This window comes from Acartia tonsa, chromosome 5 (assembly GCF_053477335.1).
Source record: "Acartia tonsa isolate MP-2025a chromosome 5, ASM5347733v1, whole genome shotgun sequence".
In the NCBI taxonomy this organism is placed as follows: Eukaryota; Metazoa; Arthropoda; class Copepoda; order Calanoida; family Acartiidae; genus Acartia; species Acartia tonsa.
The window spans coordinates 45,937,086-45,961,949 of NC_137264.1; the positions used below are offsets into that span (position 1 = coordinate 45,937,086).

Genomic DNA, 24,864 nt, shown 5'->3' on the forward strand with positions numbered 1-24,864 from the left:
AAAAGTTAAACCTTATTTAATTTTTTTAAAATTCCGTGGAAACTCGGTCAATAAATACCAGTTTATGATATTAAAGATGTTTTAACTCAAAAACCTCCCGCATTTCTATAATTATTACGTACATTACGGTTCGCTGTTTTCATTAATTTATGCATGTTAGAATTGTCCTCTCGATTTCAAACTGTGCATGATGATTCCTGTAGTAGTTAGGTACGATTTGGAAAGCGTAGCAACTCTATATTCGTTGCCAGAATATCCGTATGTCCATTTTAGACATGTTGTTTCTTAACTTTTGTAACAACAAATTTTCCAGAGGTCTAGATTTAAGAAGTTTGATACCACCAACAAGCAGCAAAGCATAAAATGTAATTCCAGAGAGAGGTAACAATGGGCTGTTTATTACACTAGTCCCTAAAGTTTTTATAATGAAGTGTTATTATTCGTTGGCTTAACAACTTTGGGAACTTTTACTTAGTTTTAACTGGTTGGTTTATTAAGTTGAGTGTTCAAACGTTACAACCACTAATTTTAGTCTTGATAAGGGGTAATTTTTTATATTATCATTGGGGATGTACGTCAATTTATCGTCCATTGTCTTTTCCCTTTAGATCCCTAACATAAATCTATTAGAATATCAAGAAATAAAAAAATCTGAACCTGATATAATAGCCTCATTAATGTTTAAAACGTACATATGTAATTAGAGAGCAGCTTCATACATTTAACTAAACAAATATATGAAATATCTTATTTTATTTTATCACAAATCATTTATAATTTCGGAATAAATAATTATATATGCTACTGATCTTGGAATGTTTTTTTCTTGTTTACGAGTTTTTACTTAAGCGGAGCGAGTAAGGGCATCGTAAAATAAGGTTGAAGGATTGTCCATTCAGAGATTCAAATATCAATTGGTAGATTCTCTCCCTTTACCCAGCAACGAGGAGGTCAGCTGGGTGTCCTTTGCATCATCATTGTTCCTGAAAAAAAAAAACAATACTTAATCAAAGAGGACATTGCATAATTTACTTTTTTTTGTCGTTTATGTAGGAAATAATTTCTCATTTGAAAAGTAGGTACTAAGTAGTAAAGAAACACATGTCCAATAAGTTATTAAGTGCTAGCGGCTTTGCTTATGTAAGCCTTAAAGAAACAAGGATGACAACATCCATAAAAGCGAAGCACTGAAACGGTAGGACTAACGGACATTAACACTTGTACAGTGTCAGAACTGAATAATCATAATATAAATGTATAAGAATCAAAGCAAAATTGTAAGTAAATTTGTTGAAAAACTGATTGATTCAGGATAATGTTTATGGACATACTAACATTTTTAGGACTTGATTATAGAGTTGCTTCGCTGATTACATTATACTTTGTTGTCCCAGGAATCAATATACCAAAAATCAGATCAATCGGATGATTAGATCACATAAAAATTTGTTGTTAAAAAGTAAAAAAATCAACATGTTTAAAATGGACGTACGGACATTTTGGTGATGATTATAGAGTTGCTACGCATTCTAAATCGTACCTAACTATTAAAGGAATCACCATGCAAAATTTAAAAATCGATAGGACAATTCTAACATGCCTAAATTAACGAAAAAAGCTATCAGTTACGGACGGACGGACCGACCCTAATTATAGAAAAGCTTCGCTTTTAAAAAGGGGACTTTTCTCTAACAATTAAAAACAAACTTTATGACCTTTCGAAATAGCCTAAAAAAAATTCATCTCGTTCTTGCATTGTTCCTTTTTGTTAGTTTTTAAGAAATCAAACATGCATTTCAACATTTTTGCATCTTAACTACAGTGTGTTTTTTTTTATGAGAACTTTTTTGCATATTCCACTTATAGTTGTAAGAATTTAATGATTAATAGCTTATTTTCTTCGTTTTTTGAGGCAATTAATAAAAATTAAAAAAATATTTCAGTTTTTCATTTCATTGATTGCCTTAAAAAAACGAAGAAAATAAGCCATTAATCATTTAATTCTGATAACTATAAGTGGGGTAAAATTGCTTTAAAAAAAGTTCTCATAAAAAAACACACTGTATAACCTCTTTCTGTCTTAAATAACTTAAACAGTGTAGAGACTGTAATATTACGACCTAAAACAAGAGTTCGAGTTTTATCATTGAAGAAAAAGCTGCATATATTAAAAGCGAAGCTTTTCTATAATTAGGGTCGGTCCGTCCGTACGTCCGTCCGTCCATACGTCCGTACGTCCGTAACGGATAGCTTTTTTCGTTAATTTAGACAAGTTAGAATTGTCCTATCGATTTCAAATTTTGCATGGTGATTCCTGTAGTAGTTAGGTACGATTTAGAAAGCGTAGCAACTCTATAATCAACACCAAAATGTCCGTACGTCCATTTTAAACATGTTGATTTTTTTACTTTTTTAAATAGCCTTTTTCGTTAATTTAGGCATGTTAGAATTGTCTTATCGATTTAAAATTTTGCATGGTGATTCCTGTAATAGTTAGGTACGATTTAGAAAGCGTAGCAACTCTATAATCATTACCAGAATGTCCGTACGTCCATTTTAAACATGTTGATTTTTTTACATTTTTAACAACAAATTTGTATGTGACCTAATTATCCGATTGGTCTGATTTTTGGTATACTGATTCCTAGGACAACAAAATACAATATTATAAGCGAAGCAACTCTATAATCAAGTCCTAAAAATGTAGGTATGTCCATAATCATACTCCTATATCAAGCAGTTTTTCAACAAATTTATTTACAATTTTGCTTTGACTCTTATACATTCGCATTCTGATTATTCAGTTCTGACATTATACAAGTCTTAATGTCCGTTTGTCCTTCCATTTCAGAACTTCGCTTTTATGGATGTTGTCATCCTTGTTTACCTTTATATATAGGATGTAGTGTGCAGAGAAATTCTTCGTAGTTTTATTCCGTTGGTAAAAGGTGTTGTTGTTGTGTCGGTCTCCTTACCATTACCTTAAAATTTATAAAAAATCATAAATAACCGTCCTTATAATAACAGGATGTATGTCTGTCTCTGTGTACTGAATATTCTTATAGGTCTAGGTCAGGTTTCATCTTTTTTTTTTAGAAAGAGTACCACTACCACTCTATTATCGCTCCCAGAAAAAAAGCCAACTCCCAACCCCACTTACAAAAAATCCTTTAAATTTTGTTTTTACTTCTTTCAAAATTAAAAGTATCTTGGCAATTTTTACGCAAAAAATTAAGCTTAAGAATATAATTTTCAATCGCCAAATAAAGTAATTGAATCTCGAAAAATCTATTGATGTTTAACATTTTTTTTCAGGTTTCTGTTAGATATTGTTAAGTGCACGTAAGCTCCATGTGTATGAAAGAATTAGCGACAATAATATCTTAAAACAAGGATGACAACATCCATAAAAGCGAAGCTCTGAAATGGAAGGACAAACGAACATTAACTCTTGTAGAGTGTTAGAACTCATTGATCAGTAAATTTAAAGTATAAAAATCGGAAAAATTGTAGGGTTAAGCACTGCTGAAATACAGGATAATGTTTAAGGACATACTTACATTTTTAGGACTTGTTTATAGAGATGCTTCGCTTATAATATTGTACTTTGTTGTCCTAGGAATCAGTATTTCAAAAATCACATCAATCGGATAAAAATAACACATACAAATTTGTTGTTAAAAAAGTTAAAAATCGACGGACATTCTGGTATTGATTATAGAGTTTCTACGCTTTCTAAATTGTACCTAACTACTATAGGATTCACCCTGCAAAGTTTGAAATCGATGGGACAATTCTCACATGCCTAAATTAACAAAAAGAGCTATTCGTTCTGGACGTTCAGACGGAGCGACCCTAATTATAGAAAAGCCTCGCTTTAAATAAAATAAAAAGCAGATGCGCAATAAATCACACTGTTATCCTTTAATATAAATTAGTAAGGTTTTTTTTTACTAAAGCTTAATTTCTCGGAAATTAGAGGCAAAGGTCTTAGTTAAAGATCTCAGAAATGGCTGCTTCAAATTAGTTTTTTTTTCAGGGAAGCTGTATAAATTTCTTGGGAGTAGTTAAGCTATTTTCTGACCTCGCCATGGGTTAGAGGTTAGAGGTGGTGAAGTAACTAGTCTTGAAAGTCTAGAAAGGTCTTGGGTAGGTTTTAGACTATTATTATCGTCAAGAGGCTAGGGATAAAGGAACTACTAATATTATAAATCCCTTTTGATAAATATTATTACTGTACTAAAATCCATTTTTTATACCCGCAACAGTAGATTAACACATTACGCATCCGCTCATCATTGGGGAGGTGAAAGGTACGAACCTTGGCTTACGCCACTTTATAACTAAATACGTTAAAAATGGTTCCTACTGCAGCTATATCAGGTGCACGATATTAATAGTTAGAGTAAGGGAAATGCCTTGGCCCAAAACAGGCGCAACTTATTAAAAGGGAAAGCCAGAGGGGGGAGAGGGAGGCAGAACTAACCTAAATCTAATATATTCAACAAATAAAAGCTAAGGTCATATCACTTCCCCTATAAGTTCTTTTGTCGCCGTTCCATTTTATAAAGAGAGGGGTAGGTTTCGTGTAAAATCCGTAAAGCTTATGTGTTATAAGTTAAAAACAGTAGTAGAACGATAAAAATTTATGTTAACTTTAAAAAAAAAATTGTTTATAGTTCTTTTCAATAAGAAATACACATATTTAGTGAATATTATCGTTTTACTACTATTTTTAAGCCTTAAAACATGCACCATTACGGATTCTACCAGCAACCTACCCCTCTCTTTTTCAATAGCGTTGGCTTTAAAAAGTAATTTTTAACTTGTGATTTTTGTTGCACATTACAAGAAAAAAAAATAAAAACCTGATTTGCATTTTGTTAGTAGATACATCGTTTTAATCAATCTGCCGTCACTTTCTTCTCATCTTTAGTAAATTTGCAGCTCATCCTTATTAAATATCTGAAAGATTCAAATTAACTTTATAGTATATTGAAACGAAACAGGGGATATATTACCTAAAGATAGAATACTTTGCCGCATCCATTACACCATATTTGTGAGGAAAGTTGTGTGTGACACATTTCAGGCCTTGTTTTAACAATTAATTTACCCAAGCAATGAAAAAAAATTAAGGTTAAGTCAGCTAGGACATTCCCCCTTTCTACAATTTATGTATTTATTTATAAAGGAAGCAAATGATATTGTCTTTAACGTTTATAATTAGTAATTATTATCCCAATATGTGTCACTTTATTTTAAGAGCCTATGCTTGCGCAAAAATATACACACACAAAAAAAAAACGCAACGTAAACTTTACATCCCCAACTAACCCCTACTCCCCATCTCGCTTGATTTTTGATAACTTTTAGCAAACGTTGATATTGTAATATCTGAACAAAATCACAAATAAAATAATTATAATATAATGCATTAAAATAGTATAAGTATTGTAACATTTTAACATTTTTATTTAAATTCGAAAAAGATATTTGTTATTGTGTCCGCCATTTTTATTAGGTTGGTTAGACTATTCTAATTATCAGCTGGAACTTATTCTAAAAAATTTATAGACGTTTCTTCAACATTGGAAAATTTTTAAAATAAATTTAACACCAAAAATATTCAATTTTCATTTCAATAATTTGTTATATTAAAAGTACTTTAAGATTGCAGGTATCATTTTTTAATTTTCAAGAAAAATCAAATATTATTGAAATTATTTTTTTTTGGATCATGAGGACGTCAGTCTAAATTTTGTAAAGTCTGACCTCCAGCTGTTTTTCTCAGGGAAAAAGGAACATTAAATAATTTATTTTTAAAGTAAATATTCAAAAGTACGACTGAAAAAAGGTTGACCTCAAAAAAGGTTGACTGAAAATTTCTATCGGTCGACTGTTTAGCTTTTGTGAACTGGGCTTAAACGAGTGTAACTGGTGCGCCAGAGGTGCCGGATAACCTATGTCATTTTGATTTAAAGATTGATATAAGGTGCGCCAATCTGGACCACCTCTTGCGTACCCCGATCCGGCGCACCACCAAATGATTTAAAGATCCAGCTCTGAATGCTATAGGTTACAGAAACCAATATGAAATTTCACTCAATTAATTTTTTTATAGCAATTTCCTACGGTTTTAAGATATTTATTGGTAACTAAACTACTCTATGCTTTGAAATGTCCGTACATCTAAATCTTTTTGTGTGAAACGTTATTTTCCCGGCTCCTTTTCAAGATAGACGATTGAAATTTTAAGGAATTAAATAAGATCAAATTCAGCACCGCTTTCATCAAGTTTCTTGAGATTTGCCTATTGGTTGAGGTGCTAGATTGATTCCTAAATTTTCAAGTTTTTGTAATCTTGACATCTATTTAAGACAGAAGTCTAAAATTTTCAGGGATTGGATAGCTTACATTAGGGTGGGTTCATATCGGAATTAGACAAAAAGGGGATATGCAACAGTTAAAATTAGCCTTTAAAACATTTCTGACCGAAAAAGAATTTTAAAAAATTGAGTTTTAGAACGCGACCACTAAAAAATATATTTGATTACTTATTAATATGCAAAGACGACATTCAAAAATTTTCTTGAATCAGAACTATGGCTTCATGGCGCTCCCTGGAAAAGCCCTGAGGAGCTGAATCAGGAACTCTTGTCCGTTTCAAAATATCTCATTCCTAGCCTTAGAAATCACTAAAAAAACACATTTTATAAAGGTTTATTGAGAATTGTCCAATTTGTAGAGGTTTCTTAGATTTTCTCAGGCTAGGAACGAGATTTTTTTAAACGGTCAAAAGTTCCTGATTCTACTCCTCAATGCCTTTCCTGGGAGCACCATGAAGCCTAAGTTCTGATTCAATAAATTCCATTTACAAATAGCTCACTGTTCTACCCTCAGATGTAAAAACTTTATTTTAGTGTTAGGCCAAAATGACTTAACAATTGTATCTGTAAGTACGTCTAATAACACCCTTTGCTATTTTTAAAATCAGAGAAAATTTTTTTTGCAAGAAAATTGCAAAAGTTTGCAACCTTTTTTAACTCCACTACTTAAATCGAGTTTTAAAACTTTTCATATAAAATCATTTTTACAAAAAATATCAATAATTACTTAAAATTAAGCCTGAAAGAAAAAAATTCTCATAACACATGTTAATTTTCATGTTTTAGGTCTTTTTTTGAGAAAAGCATAACTTCTTCTTTTTTGACAATAATATATGTTTTTAACACTTCAAAGTAAAATATTATAAAACTTAAACGATTTTTCTTGAATTATTAGTTGAAAATTTCATCAAACATGCAATTTAAGTGATGAAAATTTAATAAAATCATTTTTTGAATGTTTAGAATTACCAATTATCTACATTTAAAACAAAATGTTAACAAAATTTAAAAACACTCTAACACATAACTTCAAAAATCAATAACATTTTATAAAATGATGTTTCAAAAAATAAATCATTGAAGGTATTAAAATGCATTTGAAATTACTTAAAATTAAAACGAGAACATCTTTTTACACTGTATTCTGTGTAATAGAGTTTAACTGACATGATTAGTAAATGAAAAATTTCCTAAACTCATTAAGCCTTTTTGTGACTATATTAAAAATAAGTCATTTTGTTTTATATTGTTTTTTTTTATTCAATTATTTGACAAAATTTTCCCTGCGTCAATAGAATAAAGTCAGTTTTTTACTGTTTCCAGGTTTTTCTTTATAATTTTAACAATTAAATATAATATAAATCTTCATTATCTTTTATTTGAATTATCATACACATTAAAATGTGAAGTATAAGCTAGAATAGCACTTTTTTCAACGAAAATTTTAATGACATTATATCAAAATAATTCCTCTTAAATATCACACAACATATGATTGGGAAGTATAGCCATTTCTTGGAGGAATAATATTTACAAAAATACCATTAATTCTGTTTTGAATCAGAAGTTAAAAAATTGAACAATTCTAAAACAATGGTTGGCTGTCTAGATATTGAGTACACTAAGACTACGGCTCTGTTCTATTGAAATAATGTTGCAAAAAGAGGGGTTCTGAAAGTAATCTACTTAATTTTTTTTAAAGAACCAACAAGTACTGTCTGTGTCTATTTTCTTGTCATCTAGCAGACAATCAAATCATAACACAATTTTCATGATAAAATATTCAGGTTTCTACTTCACATTTTAAAAAATATACTGATCAATAAAATGTTCAAAATTTTACTTTGTACTAATTGAAAAAATATGTTGTAATTCTTATTTTAAAGTTACATTTTTATCCCTGACAAAATCATAGACGACTTTTAAAGGCATCTTATCTAAACTTTTGAAGAAAAGCTTAAAAACGTTAATTAAGTATGAAAACTATTTTCTTCGATTTTTCTGAAGTTATTATTGCATTCTATGGGTTTTTTATTATCATTTACTTATATCGAAAGTGCCAAACATTGTACCCCAACTTATTCATTTAATAAAAACAAAGCGTGAGCTATATAATTCAATGTCTGGTCGTCAGCGGTTTTAAGAATTAGGATAAATTTTAAATCATCCAGAGGTGTATTATACTCACTCATACAAATCATTTGCAGATCACCGCTTTGGCCTCAGAAAAAAAGGCCAATATCGACCCACCCTAGCTTACATGTTACATATTTACACCAAGTTTAATTAAAATATTCTTATTAGTTAGGGTGCTTGATCGATGCCCAAATTCTCATATTATTATAATTTTTTAAAAGGTTTTGTGATTTTTTAAAGTTTTTTTATTTTACTGCTCTATGGTTCTTTTTTTCCGAATGTCTATCCATATTTTTAAGTTTTGCTACTACTTATGGATGTTGTCATCCTTGTTTAGGAATTATATACGGTAGAAGAATCGGAAAAATCTATAACACAGAATACAAACAATGGAATCAAAAATATTTCATCACCAAGAAGGGCAAGCGAAATTCCAGGTTTTTGAATTTATTATTACCTAATTGTAGCAGGATTCTCCTTCGATTTCAAATAATCATCTAGAGAACCCAAGTGCATCATCCGCTTTTAATGGGATGCAATACACGAACACCAAAATCCCACAGACAATCAACCGTTTGATTGCACGACCATTGTCTGAAAAGTCCTAACAGTGCATGGTAAAAAGTTGCGCCTGTTTATGGGCCAAGACATTTCTCCTACTCTAACTACTTATGTTGTGCACCTGACATAGCAGCAGAAGGAACCAATCTTATCGTCTATAGTTATGACGTGGTGTTGGGCCGAGATTCGAACCTATCACCTTCCCGATGACAAGCGATGCGCTACTTGTTTAGTCAAGGTCGTGGATTAAATTAGGTTTTTAGATTAATCTTTCACCCTAATTTATATTCTTATTGGACAAAAAATAAAAGGCATACTTTTCCACCAATTGTATCATTTGCATGGCTCCTAAAAACTCTAAAACAGTTGTTTCTAAAAAGTTTATCTGTCTCTCAGTAACACATTTTTTAATTTGGCATATCTTAGCCGATTGAAGCCGATTTTGTATATCTGTAGAAGAAGAGACAATTAAAATTTTTTTTCTTTCCAAAAAGACATTAGTTTTCATAAAAAAACTAATTTTTGATATAATGAGCAGCTTAAAGTGTCCATAAAAAAATGTCTGCTTGTAATTGACCAATGGTAAACGTATACTGGACTATCATAGGTAATTTGTATTGTATATTTTTATAGGCACTGTAAGCCGCTTCTGTTTCATTCTGTTTTTTAGTCATTAGGAATTGTAAATATAACTTAAGGGATCATGGATTTGTAAAAAATTTTAAACAAGGATGAAAAAACCCATAAAAGCAAAGCTCTAAAATCAGAAGGAAGGACACATGAACATAAACTTAAAAAGCAGAACATTAATTTCTAACATGTACATATTGTTACAAAATTGCGTAGATATAGTAAAAAGGCAATACTTTTATTTTTAGGAGTTGCCTCGCTTATAATAAATACTTTACCTTGTTGTTCTAAGAATCATTATTTCAAAAATCAGATGAATAGGGTAATCATATATTATCCAATAAATGTCAAAAAAGCGGCATGTATTAAACAGACGTACATACTTTCTGGTAACGATTATAGAGTTGCAACGCTTTCTAAATAGTACCTAACTGTAATTGGAATCATCATGTAAAGTTTGAAATTGATAGGACAATTCTAACATGCTTAAATTAACGAAAAAGAGCTAACCGGTACTGACAGACAGACGGACGGTTCGACCCTAATTATTGAAAAGCTTTTCTTTTAAAAGAAGGCATACTTTTCTACTAATTGTATCATTAGTAAGGCCCCTAGGACCTCTAAAACAATGATCGCCAAAAATTTTGTCTGTCGGTCATTATATAAAAATAGTTGCCATACAATATATCTTAAATAAATGCCTCAGTTTAACAATATACTTAAATTTTATTAATTATCTAAAAAAATGTTTCGCTTGTATCTTGTTGTCCAAGGGTTCATTTGTACAAAAATCAAATGAATAGGATAATTAAATCATATACGATTAAAAATCTAAAATTCAGCATATGTTAAACCTGACGTACAGACTTTCTTGTAGCAACTATAGAGTTTTGAATCAATAGGACAATTCTAACAAGCCTAAACCAACAAAAAGAGCTATCCAGTTACGGTCGAAAGGACATAGATACCCTAATTTTAGAAAAGCTTTGTTTTTAAAAATATTAAAATAAAACTGTTTTTCCAGGTCTTTCTGGAGGACAATACCTTACTGTTCAACCCCAGCCTTCATCTTCTTTCTACAGAGGGGGCGTGGCCAGGAGCACTGTCTGTCTAGCACAGATAGATAGTACCAGGTATAGGATATCTAGTAGTACTATATGTCTAGATAGATAGATAGTACTAGGTATAGGTCCATAGGATATCTAGTAGTACTATATGTATAGATAGATAGTACCAGGTAAAGGATATCTAGTAGTACTATATGTCTAGATAGATAGATAGTACCAGGTTAAGGTTATCTAGTAGTACTATATGTATAGATAGATAGTACCAGGTATAGGATATCTAGTAGTAATATATGTCTAGATAAATAGATAGTACCAGGTTAAGGTTATCTAGTAGTACTATATGTATAGATAGATAGTACCAGGTATAGGATATCTAGTAGTAATATATGTCTAGTTAGATAGATAGTACCAGGTATAGGATATCTAGTAGTACTATATGTATAGATAGACAGTACCAGGTATAGGATATCTAGTAGTACTATATGTCTAGATAGATAGTACCAGGTATAGGATATCTAGTAGTAATATATGTCTAGATAGATAGTACCAGGTATAGGTTATTTAAAAGTACTATATGTCTAGATAGATAGATAGTACCAGGTATAGGATATCTAGTAGTACTATATGTCTAGATAGATAGTACCAGGTATAGGATATCTAGTAGTACTATATGTATAGATAGATAGTACCAGGTTAAGGTTATCTAGTAGTACTATATGTATAGATAGATAGTACCAGGTATAGGATATCTAGTAGTAATATATGTCTAGATAGATAGTACCAGGTAAAGGATATCTAGTAGTACTATATGTATAGATAGATAGTACGAGGTATAGGATATCTAGTAGTACTATATGTCTAATTAGATAGATAGTACCAGGTATAGGATATCTAGTAGTACTATATGTCTAGATAGATAGATAATACCAGGTATAGGATATCTAGTAGTACTATATTTAAGATAGATATTACCAGGTATAGGATATCTAGAAGTAATATATGTCTAAATAGATAGTATCAGGTATAGGTTATCTAGTAGTACTATATGTCTAGATAGATAGATAATACCAGGTATAGGATATCTAGTAGTACTATATTTCTAGATAGATAGTACCAAGTATAGGATATCTAGAAGTACTATATGTCTAGATAGATACTACTAGGTATAGGTTATCTAGTAGTACTATATGTCTGGATAGATAGATAGTACTAGGTATAGGATATCTAGTAGAACTATATGTCTAGATAGATAGTACCAGGTATAGGATATCTAGTAGTAATATATGTCTAGATAGATAGATAGTACCAGGTATAGGATATCTAGTAGTAATATATGTCTAGATAGATAGTACCAGGTATAGGTTATTTAAAAGTACTATATGTCTAGATAGATAGATAGTACCAGGTATAGGATATCTAGTAGTACTATATGTCTAGATAGATAGTACCAGGTATAGGATATCTAGTAGTACTATATGTATAGATAGATAGTACCAGGTTAAGGTTATCTAGTAGTACTATATGTATAGATAGATAGTACCAGGTATAGGATATCTAGTAGTAATATATGTCTAGATAGATAGTACCAGGTAAAGGATATCTAGTAGTACTATATGTATAGATAGATAGTACCAGGTATAGGATATCTAGTAGTACTATATGTATAGATAGATAGTACCAGGTTAAGGTTATCTAGTAGTACTATATGTCTAGATAGATAGTACCAGGTATAGGATATCTAGTAGTAATATATGTCTAGATAGATAGTACCAGGTAAAGGATATCTAGTAGTACTATATGTATAGATAGATAGTACCAGGTATAGGATATCTAGTAGTACTATATGTCTAATTAGATAGATAGTACCAGGTATAGGATATCTAGTAGTACTATATGTCTAGATAGATAGATAATACCAGGTATAGGATATCTAGTAGTACTATATTTCTAGATAGATATTACCAGGTATAGGATATCTAGAAGTAATATATGTCTAAATAGATAGTATCAGGTATAGGTTATCTAGTAGTACTATATGTCTAGATAGATAGATAATACCAGGTATAGGATATCTAGTAGTACTATATTTCTAGATAGATAGTACCAGGTATAGGATATCTAGTAGTAATATATGTCTAGATAGATAGATAATACCAGGTATAGGATATCTAGTAGTACTATATTTCTAGATAGATATTACCAGGTATAGGATATCTAGAAGTAATATATGTCTAAATAGATAGTATCAGGTATAGGTTATCTAGTAGTACTATATGTCTAGATAGATAGATAATACCAGGTATAGGATATCTAGTAGTACTATATTTCTAGATAGATAGTACCAAGTATAGGATATCTAGAAGTACTATATGTCTAGATAGATACTACTAGGTATAGGTTATCTAGTAGTACTATATGTCTGGATAGATAGATAGTACTAGGTATAGGATATCTAGTAGAACTATATGTCTAGATAGATAGTACCAGGTATAGGATATCTAGTAGTAATATATGTCTAGATAGATAGATAGTACCAGGTATAGGATATCTAGTAGTAATATATGTCTAGATAGATAGATAGTACCAGGTATAGTATATTTAGTAGTACTATATGTCTAGACTAGTGACTACGCCCCTAGAGGCCTCTAGGAGAACTTGGGGAGTGGGGAGGTTAATCCCAAAATCTAGATCCTTCGGTACAGACAGACACAAAGACAAACACACATCCTGTTACATTATTATAAGGATAGATAGTTAGTACCAGGTATAGGATATCAAGTAGTAATATATGTCTAGATAGATAATACCAGATATCTCCAGAAGGGGTAATTTTGTTTATCATATATGTATTTCTATTCTATCTATAATCTAATGTCTTATCCATTAAAATCCCTGAATTTTAAATATATTTTTTTCTATATAGACAAGAAGCCTCTGAAAATAGTAAACGCCGCCCTCCCCCAAGATCAACTTCATTTAGGTAATCATTATGAAGTTTTTAAAGTGCCTATAAAAATGACGTTAACTGGCCTACCATTGGTCAATTTGAAAAATGTATACCTGCCTGCCATTGGTAATTTAGTCTGTGTATTGAGCTATCATTGGTCATTTGTATTGTAATACGTCATTTTCTATTGGAACTACAAAGGGCTTTAATCATAAATATTGGCAATCTTATTTAACTATCGATTACCTCGTACGGACGAGTCTACTATCCATGATATTTTAACAGGGGCGTCCAAGCTTTTCATTTTGGGGGGGGTAAAAAGGGGCGCGAAGCGCGCCGCAAATTTTTTTTACCCCCCCCCAAATTTTTACCCCAGGGGTAAAATTTGCTTGGGGGGGGGGGGGGGGTAATTACCCCCCTTGAAATCTGTTGGCAGGGGTAAATTTAGTTAATCCCCCCCAAAATTTACCCCCGGGGTAAAATTTTGGGGGGGAGGTAATTTAAATTTTATTAAATATATAGTATTAGAGTTATTTTTATAGAGTTTTATAGAGTTATTTTTATTAGAGATTTTTTATTTTGGGGGGGGTATTTACACACCCAAAATTGTTTTGGGGGGTAAATACCCCCTCCTAAATAGTTGGGGGTGCCTACGGCACCCCAAGGGTAGGGGTAAATTTTAAATGGGGGGGGGGGGTAATCGCCCCATTACCCCCCCCCCCTTGGACGTCTATGTATTTAAACGCCAGTTTTAACAACTAAGGGTAGCCAACAGACAACCAACTCTTTATTGATTTTGCTCTATAAATAAAGCGGATCTGAAATATAAGCAGTAGGAACCATTTTAACGTATGGATTATTAACGGTTCCAATCCAGCGGATATTAATCGGTTTCGAAGCCAAACTGGACATTGATTGATTGAATAATAGTTATTTATTGTATCGTATTAAAGTCAGCTTTCCGCGGATATCAAAATGAAATTTTATAAGATTAAAACTGGTTTTTATTACAAGATTTTTATTTTAATATGCGTGGAAAATTTCTGTAATATGATTCTGTATATATTTTTTCCGTATGGCTGATGACAGGTTCCAATATAGCGGATATTCATCGGTTTCGAAGCCATACTGGAAAAAATTTCAACAAAAAAATTGTATGCCCTAATCAATCCTTCCTATTATCATTTTTTCCTCTCCAATATGATTTTATTTATTGCTTATTATCTTTTTTTCTATTTTTTTGTCTTATTTATATGGCCTGTATGGAAACAATGTGTAAATACACATTACTGCATACTTCCTAGTTTTTAGGAAACTGCCATTTGGGAAAATTATTTTTTTTTATAAATAAACCATATCAATAAAATTTGACTGTATATATAAATGTATATAATATTCATTTAATTCATTTATTATTATTTTTTTTATGGATGTACACCCAAGAATAATAGATCTAATCTAATCTAAAAAAAAAATGTTTTTAGAAAATCCGTACAAAAACTTGGTGGTGAATTTGCTAAAACATGGAAAAATTTGACGGGAAAGTAGAAACATATAATTTTTGCATATAAATATTTAAAATTGTTTTTTTTGTTACATTTGATAATGAAATAAGCTAAAATCATGATCAATTTTATGTTAAATTATTTTTTTACATTTTTATTTAATAAATGTTTATTTGTTTTCATTTCTTGCTTATTTTAAGGGTCATGAAGTTATTTTTAAAACAATGATGACAACATCCACAAAAGCGAAGCACTGAAATGGTAGGACAAACTGATATTAACAATTGTATAGTGTCATAACTGAATAATCAGAATATTTGTTGAAAAACTGCTTGATACAGGATTATGTTTATGGACATACTTACATTTTTAGGACTTGATTATAGAGTTGCTTCGCTTATAACATTATATTTTGTTGTCCCAGGAATCAATATACCAAAAATCAGATCAATCGGATGAGTAGATCACATAAAAATTTGTTGTTAAAAAAATCAACATGTTTAAAATGGACGTACAGACATTTTAGTAATGATTATAGAGTTGCTACGCTTTCTAAATCGTACCCAACTACAAAGGAATCACTGCAAAGTTTGAAATCGATAAGACAATTCTAACATGCCTAAATTAACGAAAAGAGCTATCTTTCTGTGACGAACGAACGTACGGACCGACCCTAATTATAGAAAAGCTTCGCTTTTAATAAATTGAAAATAAGGGGTTGGTTGGGTGAGGAATTTTCTGGTAGTTCTTTCCTATACCTAGCCCTTTCAGGGGGCCTCAATCTTATTTGGATACCTTGTACCTAACATAAAAAAAACCTAACCAGACCTAAGAAAATTTTTTGATAGTACTTACAGAAATGTTCTGACTTTTAAATTATGATTGATTTTAAATTAGTTTCTTAATGTTTGTTTATCTAACCATCTTATTTGTTAAGCTTATTTAAATATTGTCATTCTTGTTTTGTAAAGATTGTTTATAAGCGAATACCCGTATACATACAATTGTTAAAATTTATCAAAATTTATTGAGAATTAGAAAAAGTAAAATATAAAAATTTTTAAAACTAAATTTTTTAAAATCCACGAGAAATTGTAGCATTATAAAATAAATATAGAAGATCTGGATACATATAATTGGAAAATAGTGTAGAAACCATCTTGTTATTTATTGGTTAGATAGTGTACAGATTTTGGTACAAAAGGACATTTATTATTAATTTCTTTTTAAAAAAATCTGCTTTAATTGGTCAAATTTCTTAGGATAAAGCCTTTCCTGGGTAAATTTTATCGTTTGATAGATTATGATGCTAGATCGAATATCTAGAACTTCTATATCTATTATATTAGTTCTTTATCGCATAGATTTATAGACAGCTTTCCGTGGATATTAAAATAAAAAACAATAAGATAAAAACCAGTTTTGTTAGCCCTCAGAAGCCGAAGGCTCGGGATAACAAAAATGGTATTAATTCTATGATTTTTATTTTATTAATTGTAGAAAATTGTCATCAATTCAATGTTATACATAATTTTTCAGTATGGCCGAGAACCGGTTCTAATCCAGCGAATATTAATCGGTTTCGAAGCCATACTGAATAATAGTTTACAGATGGCAAGTAACAAGAATAGCATCACCGTCATCAATATTATGATCCCCGGAGCCACAATCAACAAAAGTGTTGTCATCAAAGATTGCCCGAATAAAGTCAAACCTCCAGGCGTCAGAGCCACGATGCTGCACACTGAAATGAGGCAGGGATAAAATGGGATAAGACTATGGCTGATAAATCAATGTACATCCCCAATGATGATGCAAAAAAATATACCTTCTGTATATTACAACTAGAGTTGGCTCGATATAACTATTAAGAGATATAAGTTTTCCGGAATTGTAATGTAGGGAGTAGATTTGAAATCTGCATCAATTTTTAAGGATTTTTTTTAAAATTCGTTTTTTGTATAATTCTTTATCTAAAAGCGGAAATACAAATTAAGTTAATTAATTTTGGCATCCGTGATTGGTGGATTTAAAAAATCTGCGCTTTGATTGGATGTCGTACATCATTCAACCAATTAGAGCGCAGGTAGTTTAAAATCCACCTATCCTATTGGTCAAAATTAATTAACTTAAAATGTATTTCCGCTTTTAGATAAAGAATTTTACAAAAAACGAATTTTATAAAAAATCCTTAAAATTTGATGCAGATTTCAAATCTACTCCCTACATTAAAATACCGGAAAACTTATATCTCTTAATAACTATCTCACTATTGGCTAGTTCTCTATAAGTACATATCTATTTATCTATTTAAATTTTCCTCCCTCGCCATTACTATCTAAAAGAAAAAAGTAAATATTTAATATTTCAAATGATTTTAAAAAGATTTCTTCAATTATATTTTTTATTTACATTACCATCACCAAAGGGTTAAAATGATTAAAATATTAGATTTAATATTTGAACACTACGGAAGTGTCGCCACAATCGAATTCTTTTAAAACAGAGTTTTCTTAGATTTTCTATATTATGAACGTATATTTTTTGTTTATATAATCAAGATTAAATACTTCAATGTAATTCAAATATCAACATGGATTGAAAAACTTTATTCATTCCAAAAACAAATAGAATAAAGGTCTTATCACTTTGGTCAATGAGAATTTAATGAGGATTATTGGAGCACTATGAGTTTTAAACATTTATTTCTTGGAAAACTTGAGCTCATTTATAGACATTTATTTCCTATATAGATCTGACATGGATCTTGAAGCAATAAAGCAGGCTGTTTTGTAAATGTTAAAAATTGGAAGAATCTATTAAATAAAAGTTATCGCAAATATACTTAGTAAATAAGTATTTGAGACGTTTGGACACTCAACTAAATGAACCAACCAACCAAAATTCAATAAAAGTCCCCAACGTTATTATAAAACTTTGGGGACTAGTGTAATAAACAGCCCAATGTCCCCTCCCTCCCAGGAAATGAAGTCAGTATCAATACTGGATTTATTATTACTTGGATCTAACACCAAATTATCATGTACTGTGATAAAGTGAAACTTGTGGCTGGCTAAATAACTACCCCCATCATATCCTCATTCCTTCATACTACTTGATGAACGAACTGACCAATAATTGATGTCCATGCTAGCAACCTAAACTGACGACAATTTATCCCCTGTCATAATATCTATGTATATTCTATATCCATTGAATCAATATTTTAAAACTTATATAGAGTATAATAAAATTAACATTAGAGTAAAACAATAGAGGAAGAAAGGGTTAAATAACTGAATCTCCCCATCTCAACCGTCTTGTGCAACTTCCTATTGGGTCAAAAAAACCAATGGTGTCGCTTATATTAACACAGCCAAGTAGCAGAAAATAATTTAGAAGCAGACGAAAGAGGTTTTTGAAAAATGAAGGGAGGTAGTTGTCTGTGTATACATCTATACTGGAGGAGGCCTACAAATGATCTGTAATATAGATCTGTGAAATTAACTGTAACTTTTATGAAAAAAAATTAGTATCAAATTATAAGAAATAAAACTATTTGAAATAAACTTCTCCTAAAAAATTAGTATGAATGATTGACTGTTTTTTTCACATATTTCCAAAGAAGGTGTATCAACTATTTTTTTTATAGCTAGCCGGTTCTTTTAGTAAGTAGTAGATGTAAAATTTTTCATAGAATTCAGATATGCAATCGGTTTTTTTGTAGACCTCTTATTTTTTAAGTAATTTAAGTTTAAAAAAAAAAAAATTAAGTCGATTTTAAGGTACTAAAATGCAACAAAAAAAAGAAAGAAAATGGTCATTATGAACAAAAATAGTAAGATCTTTAATTTGACACCTTACTTTTTCAATTCTGTCAGGTAATTATTGAAAAAATCGATTTTTTTAAACCCACGAGAATAAAAACTTTGAACTTAATTTTATTATTTCACAAATAAAAAAATATGGGTTCATATATACCATTAGAATCAGAAAAATATTACGAATCCATTGTAAGCAAAATTGAAAAAAAAAGTTTACAATATAGTATATAAACTACAATAAAAGGAATTATATGAAAATATCATATTATGTTGTACAGGCAACGTCTTAATTCTTCAATTGAGTATAAAAATGGGAAGGGGGTAAAGAGGGGGTAAAGAGGGGGTAAAAAAGGGAAGACAATAGTGTTGTCTGAACAAAAAAAATAATTGGCCATTTCTGTAATTTTTTAATTTTTTAATTTTTTTCAATTTTGCTTACAATGGATTCGTAATATTTTTCTGATTCTAATGGTATATATGAACCCATGTTTTTTATGTCTGTTTGAGAAAATATTTAGGTCTAAAGTTTTTATTATACCGAGGTTAAAAAAATAGATTTTTTCAATAATTACTCAACAGAATTTTAAAAGTAAGGTGTCAAATTAAAGATCTTACTATTTTTGTTCTTACTGACCATTTTCTTCTTTTATTTTGTTGCGTTTTAGTACCTTAAAACCGACTTAATTATTTTTTTTAAAAACTTAAATTACTTAAAAAATAAGAGGTCTACAAAAAAAACGATTGCATATTTGAATTCTATGAAAAATTTTACATCTACTACTTACTAAAAGAACCGGCTAGCTATAAAAAAAAAAGTTGATACAACTTCTTTTCGTTTTTTCACTAATTTTTTTTACATTCATCGGGATGTTTTAGGAGCAGTTAGTCTTATGCCTGGGACTTTGTTTTCTCTTACTTTCACTTCAAGTGAACTGTGCTTTCTTGATTGGGTTGTAAAAACTTGAGTGTCCAAACTGTTCAACCAATAATTTTAATCTACAAATAAAACTTACAAGATATCTTGAAGAGGAGAAGAAAATTCATGCTCATAACATCCCTGGATCAATTCACCTAAAGCAAATAATTTTATTTTCAGTAAGGCTTCGAAACCTATTAATATCCGCTGGATTAGAACCGGTTCTCAGCCATACTGACAAATTATGTATAGCATCGTATTACAGACATTTTTCCACAAATATTAAAATAAAAGTGATAAAATCAAAAATAAGTTTTCTAAGCCCGGGCCATTTCTTATTTTAATACCCGCAGAAAACTGACTGCAATACGATGCAATAAATAACTATTAATTATCTAGGTCTTTTTGACAAGTAGGACGATGCTGCTGTCCATGATACTGAAACGTCAGCTTCAGCAATAAAGGATTAATAACAGTTTTAACAATAATTACAACATCCATAATGGTAGGACAAAAAAAAACATTAAAACTTGTAGAGTTTTAGAACTGTATAAGCAGAATATTAATGCATGAGTGCAAACAAAATTGTAATTAAATTTGTTGCAAAACTGCTAAAATACAGGATACTGCTTTAGGAAATACTTACATTTTTAGGACTTGATTATAGAGATGCTTCGCATATAATATTGTACCCTGTGGTAATAGGAACGAGTATTCCAAAAACTAGATGAATAGAATAATTATAACGTACAGAAATTTGTTGTAAAAAAAAGTAAAATAACAGCATGCTTTAAATTAACGTACGGACTTTCTGATAACAATTATAGAGTTGCTGTGCTTTCTAAGTCGTATCTAACAGTTAAAGGAATCATCATGCAAAGTTTGAAATCGATAGGACAATTCTAACCTGTTTAAATTAACGATAAGAGCTAACCGTTACGGACGGACGGACCTACCCTAATTATAGAAAAGTTTAACTTTAAAAATAATTATATTTAAAACGACCTACGGACTTTCTGATAAAAATTATAGAGTTGCTTTACTTTCTACCTTGTACCCTACTGTTAAATGAATCATCATGCTAAGTTTTAAATCTATTTGATAATTGTAACATGTCTAAAAAGTGATATTATCTACCTGGATATCTGTCAAAGGCCCCAGTCCTGTAGTCATCAAAGGATCCATGGTCCATTTCATTAACAAAACAATGTTCCCCTAAGAAAAATGTATTTCTTACAAATAGTAAGAGGAATGCCTTGGCCCAAAAAAGGCACAACTTATTACCATACACAGAACATCCAAACAAAGGTCGAACAATCAATGAGATGTTTTCTGAAAGGCGTTTTACAATATAAGCATCTATTTAATTGCAATATTTGATTCAGAGATACACCAAAGATACATCATATCTTTAATCATTAAGCGTTATGAAGCTTCGCTTCAATACACATGAAATTAAGTGGAGGTAGCCTTGGATAGAGAAAGGAATACAACATGCACAAGATCTCATTTTGGCGTACCTCTGAACCAAATCTTGCCCAAAAGGTAAGGTGCATGATGGCAAACACCATTTAGGCAACTAACCCTTTGGTTTCCCGACCATTGTCTTGAAGTCTTAACCGTGCATGGTAATGATCTGAGTCTGTTTATGGGCCAAGGCATTACCCTTACTCCAACTATTAATATCACGCACCTGCTAAAACAACAGGATTTACCTGAAGATGAGGTAAACTGCATACTCACATGTCCATCTCCATCCATTCCAGAATCAGATTTAAAAGATGTCCTGAAATTTTATTACTTTTTTTTATTATTTGTGAAAATGTCTTTAATGTGATACGATACAGGATGTTTTAATATGGCTCATAACTAGTTCTAATCAAGCGGATATTAATTTCGAATCATAATTAAATATTAAAGTTTGCAGAATCTTAAAGGATCGACAATTAGCGTTGTGTAAGTAAAGGGTTGATTTAATTATTTGGATCTAGTGCAGTTCGCGGTAAAATATTCCTGGGAACGATTATTTCCTAAAATCTATAAACTTTCAAGGCTACTAACTTCCATATCATTCCTCTACATCGTTATGAGCTTCATGAGGAGAAAATTAAAGTAAAACACTTGAGGGAGAAAGAGTTAAATAACTGTATCTCCCCATCGCAACCAGCTTGTGCAACCTTTCTATTGGGTCATTGAAATCAACCAATGGTGTCGCTTATATTAACACATCCAAGTAGCAGAAAATAATTTAGAAGCAGACGAAAGAGGTCTTTGAAAAACAAAGGGAGGTAGTTGTCTGTATATACATCTATACTATAGATCTTTTAGGAGGCCTACAAATAATCTGTAATAAAAGCCAAGATTTAATTATGCACAAGGAAAGCTTGACTGAAAAAAAACATGCGAAAAATAAATCTTTTTCGCGCATTTATGTGTGCTGCAAGATAACTGTGCATTATTGAGTACTGGCCTGAGAGAAACCTAGTAAAGAACCATATCGGTTTTGCGGTTAGCGAGATCATTTGGTAAACAATACAGACAAACATCCTGTTACTATTATAAAAAAATCTTACTGTGTATTTATTTCCACAAGTTTCTTTCCATTTGTCATGCACACAATCAAAGCTAACACGATGCTGAAAATAATTTATAAAAAGGGAGGTAGGTTGTGCTAAAATTAAAGTAAGCCTTAAAACTCACACCTTTACGGAATTTTGGCAAAACCTACCTCCACCTTTGTCAAGCAATTTATAGGTTTAACTTAAAAGTGACTTAGCCTTTTGGGGCTCTTTATGCGTAGGAGGAAGTAGCTGGATAAAAAATAGCCTAGACCCATGCCAATCTGCTTAATGAATAAATTAAAAAGCCACCAACATGGAGATTTGTAAAGCTTCCCTTAAATAGTTTGTTAAGCGTTTAACGCACCTAGAGACCTCTAGGAGCCCTTAACTTTCAATATATGAGAAAAAGTTTCAGCACCCCGAAGGGAAATTAAATAAGCCTTACAGTGGCACTGATTAGCGGGCTTTCATAAATATTTTTTGGGCGATTTCTCCGCCCCAAAAATAGCTATGAACAAACAAACAGTTATTCTCTTACTTTTATATTAGGATACTACCAAACCAAGAATCACTAAAACAATAGGACCATTCTAGCATAGATTAACGATAATAGCTATCCACTAAGGAGGTAAGTAATCTAAAATTATTTTCTCGTATTTATTCGAATCCGGTGGATAGGAACCGGTTCTCATCCATACAAAAAAAACTATGTCTAGCATCGTATTATAAACCGCTTTCTACGAATATAGAAATGTACAATCATAAGATTAAAACCATTTTTTTAGCCCGTGCCTTCGACACCTCGGAGCTAAAAAACTGGTTTTAATCTAATAATTGTACATTCTATATCCGCGGAAAGCGGTTTATAATACGATGAAAGAAATAACTATTATTACCTTTTTATTAAGAACTTCATTATTAGGACCTCAACAATAAACTTGTTACAACGAATTGAATAAGATTTTGATGCATTTCATAACTTATCTTTTTAATTTATTGCTTATTTTATCACTTAAATGTTTTATTAGTTGTTTAAATCGAATTATTTTTTATAAATAGGGTCAGTCTGTCCGTTCAGAATTGTTAGAATTGTACTATCTATTTCAAACTTGATATGATGATTACTATAGTAATTAGGTACAACTTAGAAAGCGTAGTAACTTTATAACCGTTACCAGAAAATCAAATCATCTATTTATGACATGCTGATTTTTTACAGTTTCACAACTTTTTTTGCTTGATAAAATTTTCGTTTCTAGTGCAGTTCACGGTAACATATTGCTGGTAGACAATATTTACAAAAATTTATGAATTTTAAAGGCTGCTAGCTGCCAAACGGCTGAACGTACAGATCATACCTGCACACCATTTTAAGCAGCATAAGAAGGCCTACAAATAATCTGTAATAGCCAAGATCTGATGATGCACAGGTAAAGCTTCACTGAAGAAAAAACCGAGTAAAATAGGTCTTTTTCGCGCATTTCTCTGCACTGCGAGATAATTATGCATTATTGATTTATGGCTATTCCAGATTATTTGTAGACCTTCCACTGCCGCTTAAAACAGTGTGCGAGCATGATCTGTATGTGTAGCAGTTTGGCAGCTAGCAGCCTTTTAAATTCATAGATTTTTGGAAATATTGCTTACCAGCAATATTTTACTGTAAACTGCAGTAGATCCAAACTTTCTTATTCATATGATAGTTAAAAAAAAAGATTCTTAGGACAAGATACAATGTCATAAGCGAAGCATCTATATTCCTAAGTCCTAAAAATGTAAGTATGTTCTTAAATAGAATTTAAGCATTTTTGCAACACATTACAGGACTTCTTCATATTCTGTTTTTTCATTGCGGACAATCTACAAGTGTTAATGTTAAATTGTCCTACAGTTTCAGAATTATTATGGAAGTTGTCATTCTTGTTTTTAATCTCTACTTGGTCAATTCTTATATAAAAGTAACAGGATGTTAATATTAAGAGAAAAAGCCCCCTAACAACGACCCCCAAACCATAGCAATGTTCTTATGGTCGACTAAATACCTATAAAACCTCTTAGTTCCATTAAAATTCCATTTGAATAGACGGAAATTTAAATGTCGTCCTTATTAAAATAATTATGTAAGTAAATCAAGACACCAATCTAAAGGGGTAGTTGCACAAAGTGCATTTAAACTTAAATTTAGTGAACTGCATTTTTTTTCTTCAGTTCAATAGTTTAAACTAAATCTATAGTTTATATATTTGAAAGAATTACAATTTTCTACCAAGTAGTTTTTAAAATATCAAGATTAAAAAACTTATTTTTGGGATAAATGCAACATAAATG

The 24,864-nt window shown here is 30.8% G+C and overlaps 2 protein-coding genes and 1 long non-coding RNA gene across 4 annotated transcripts in view; 1 reads left to right on the forward strand and 2 right to left on the reverse strand.

The window, feature by feature from the left end:
- The window catches only part of LOC145319645 (uncharacterized), a 57,354-nt gene extending 41,939 nt beyond the window's left edge, over window positions 1-15,415 (forward strand). For both annotated transcript variants that reach the window (XM_080161915.1, XM_080161916.1), the window contains exons 11-14: window positions 8,863-8,962; window positions 10,741-10,849; window positions 13,707-13,763; window positions 15,215-15,415. In XM_080161915.1, coding sequence (XP_080018041.1) covers window positions 8,863-8,962; window positions 10,741-10,849; window positions 13,707-13,763; window positions 15,215-15,278 — 330 coding nt within the window. In that variant the 3' untranslated portion in view covers window positions 15,279-15,415. The remainder of the gene's footprint in view (window positions 1-8,862; window positions 8,963-10,740; window positions 10,850-13,706; window positions 13,764-15,214) is intronic.
- LOC145319648 (uncharacterized) lies at window positions 739-4,967 on the reverse strand. Its single transcript, XR_013879977.1, has 3 exons — window positions 4,869-4,967; window positions 2,888-2,981; window positions 739-983 (listed from the first exon to the last, which is right to left on the reverse strand). It is a non-coding gene; the product is annotated as an uncharacterized LOC145319648 (long non-coding RNA).
- An 827-nt stretch (window positions 15,416-16,242) lies between the features above and the next one.
- Window positions 16,243-23,533, reverse strand: LOC145319647 (uncharacterized). Its single transcript, XM_080161919.1, has 6 exons — window positions 23,433-23,533; window positions 22,549-22,611; window positions 21,691-21,761; window positions 21,113-21,190; window positions 20,073-20,130; window positions 16,243-16,979 (listed from the first exon to the last, which is right to left on the reverse strand). The coding sequence occupies exons 1-6, from the start codon at window positions 23,450-23,452 to the stop codon at window positions 16,841-16,843; spliced, it is 429 nt and encodes a 142-aa protein (XP_080018045.1). The 5' UTR covers window positions 23,453-23,533; the 3' UTR covers window positions 16,243-16,840.
- Between the last annotated feature and the right edge of the window lie 1,331 nt (window positions 23,534-24,864).

What these genes read in the sequence shown, in the direction of transcription:
- LOC145319647 (XM_080161919.1), bottom strand. Translation starts at nt 23,452, where the DNA reads ATGAAGTTCTTAATAAAAAG. An exon ending in ATGAAGTTCTTAATAAAAAG is followed by an intron (nt 22,612 to 23,432) that starts GTAATAATAGTT and finishes AATTATTTTCAG; the next exon opens with CATCGTGTTAGCTTTGATTG. An exon ending in TCTCCTCTTCAAGATATCTT is followed by an intron (nt 16,980 to 20,072) that starts GTAAGTTTTATT and finishes GCCTCATTTCAG; the next exon opens with TGTGCAGCATCGTGGCTCTG.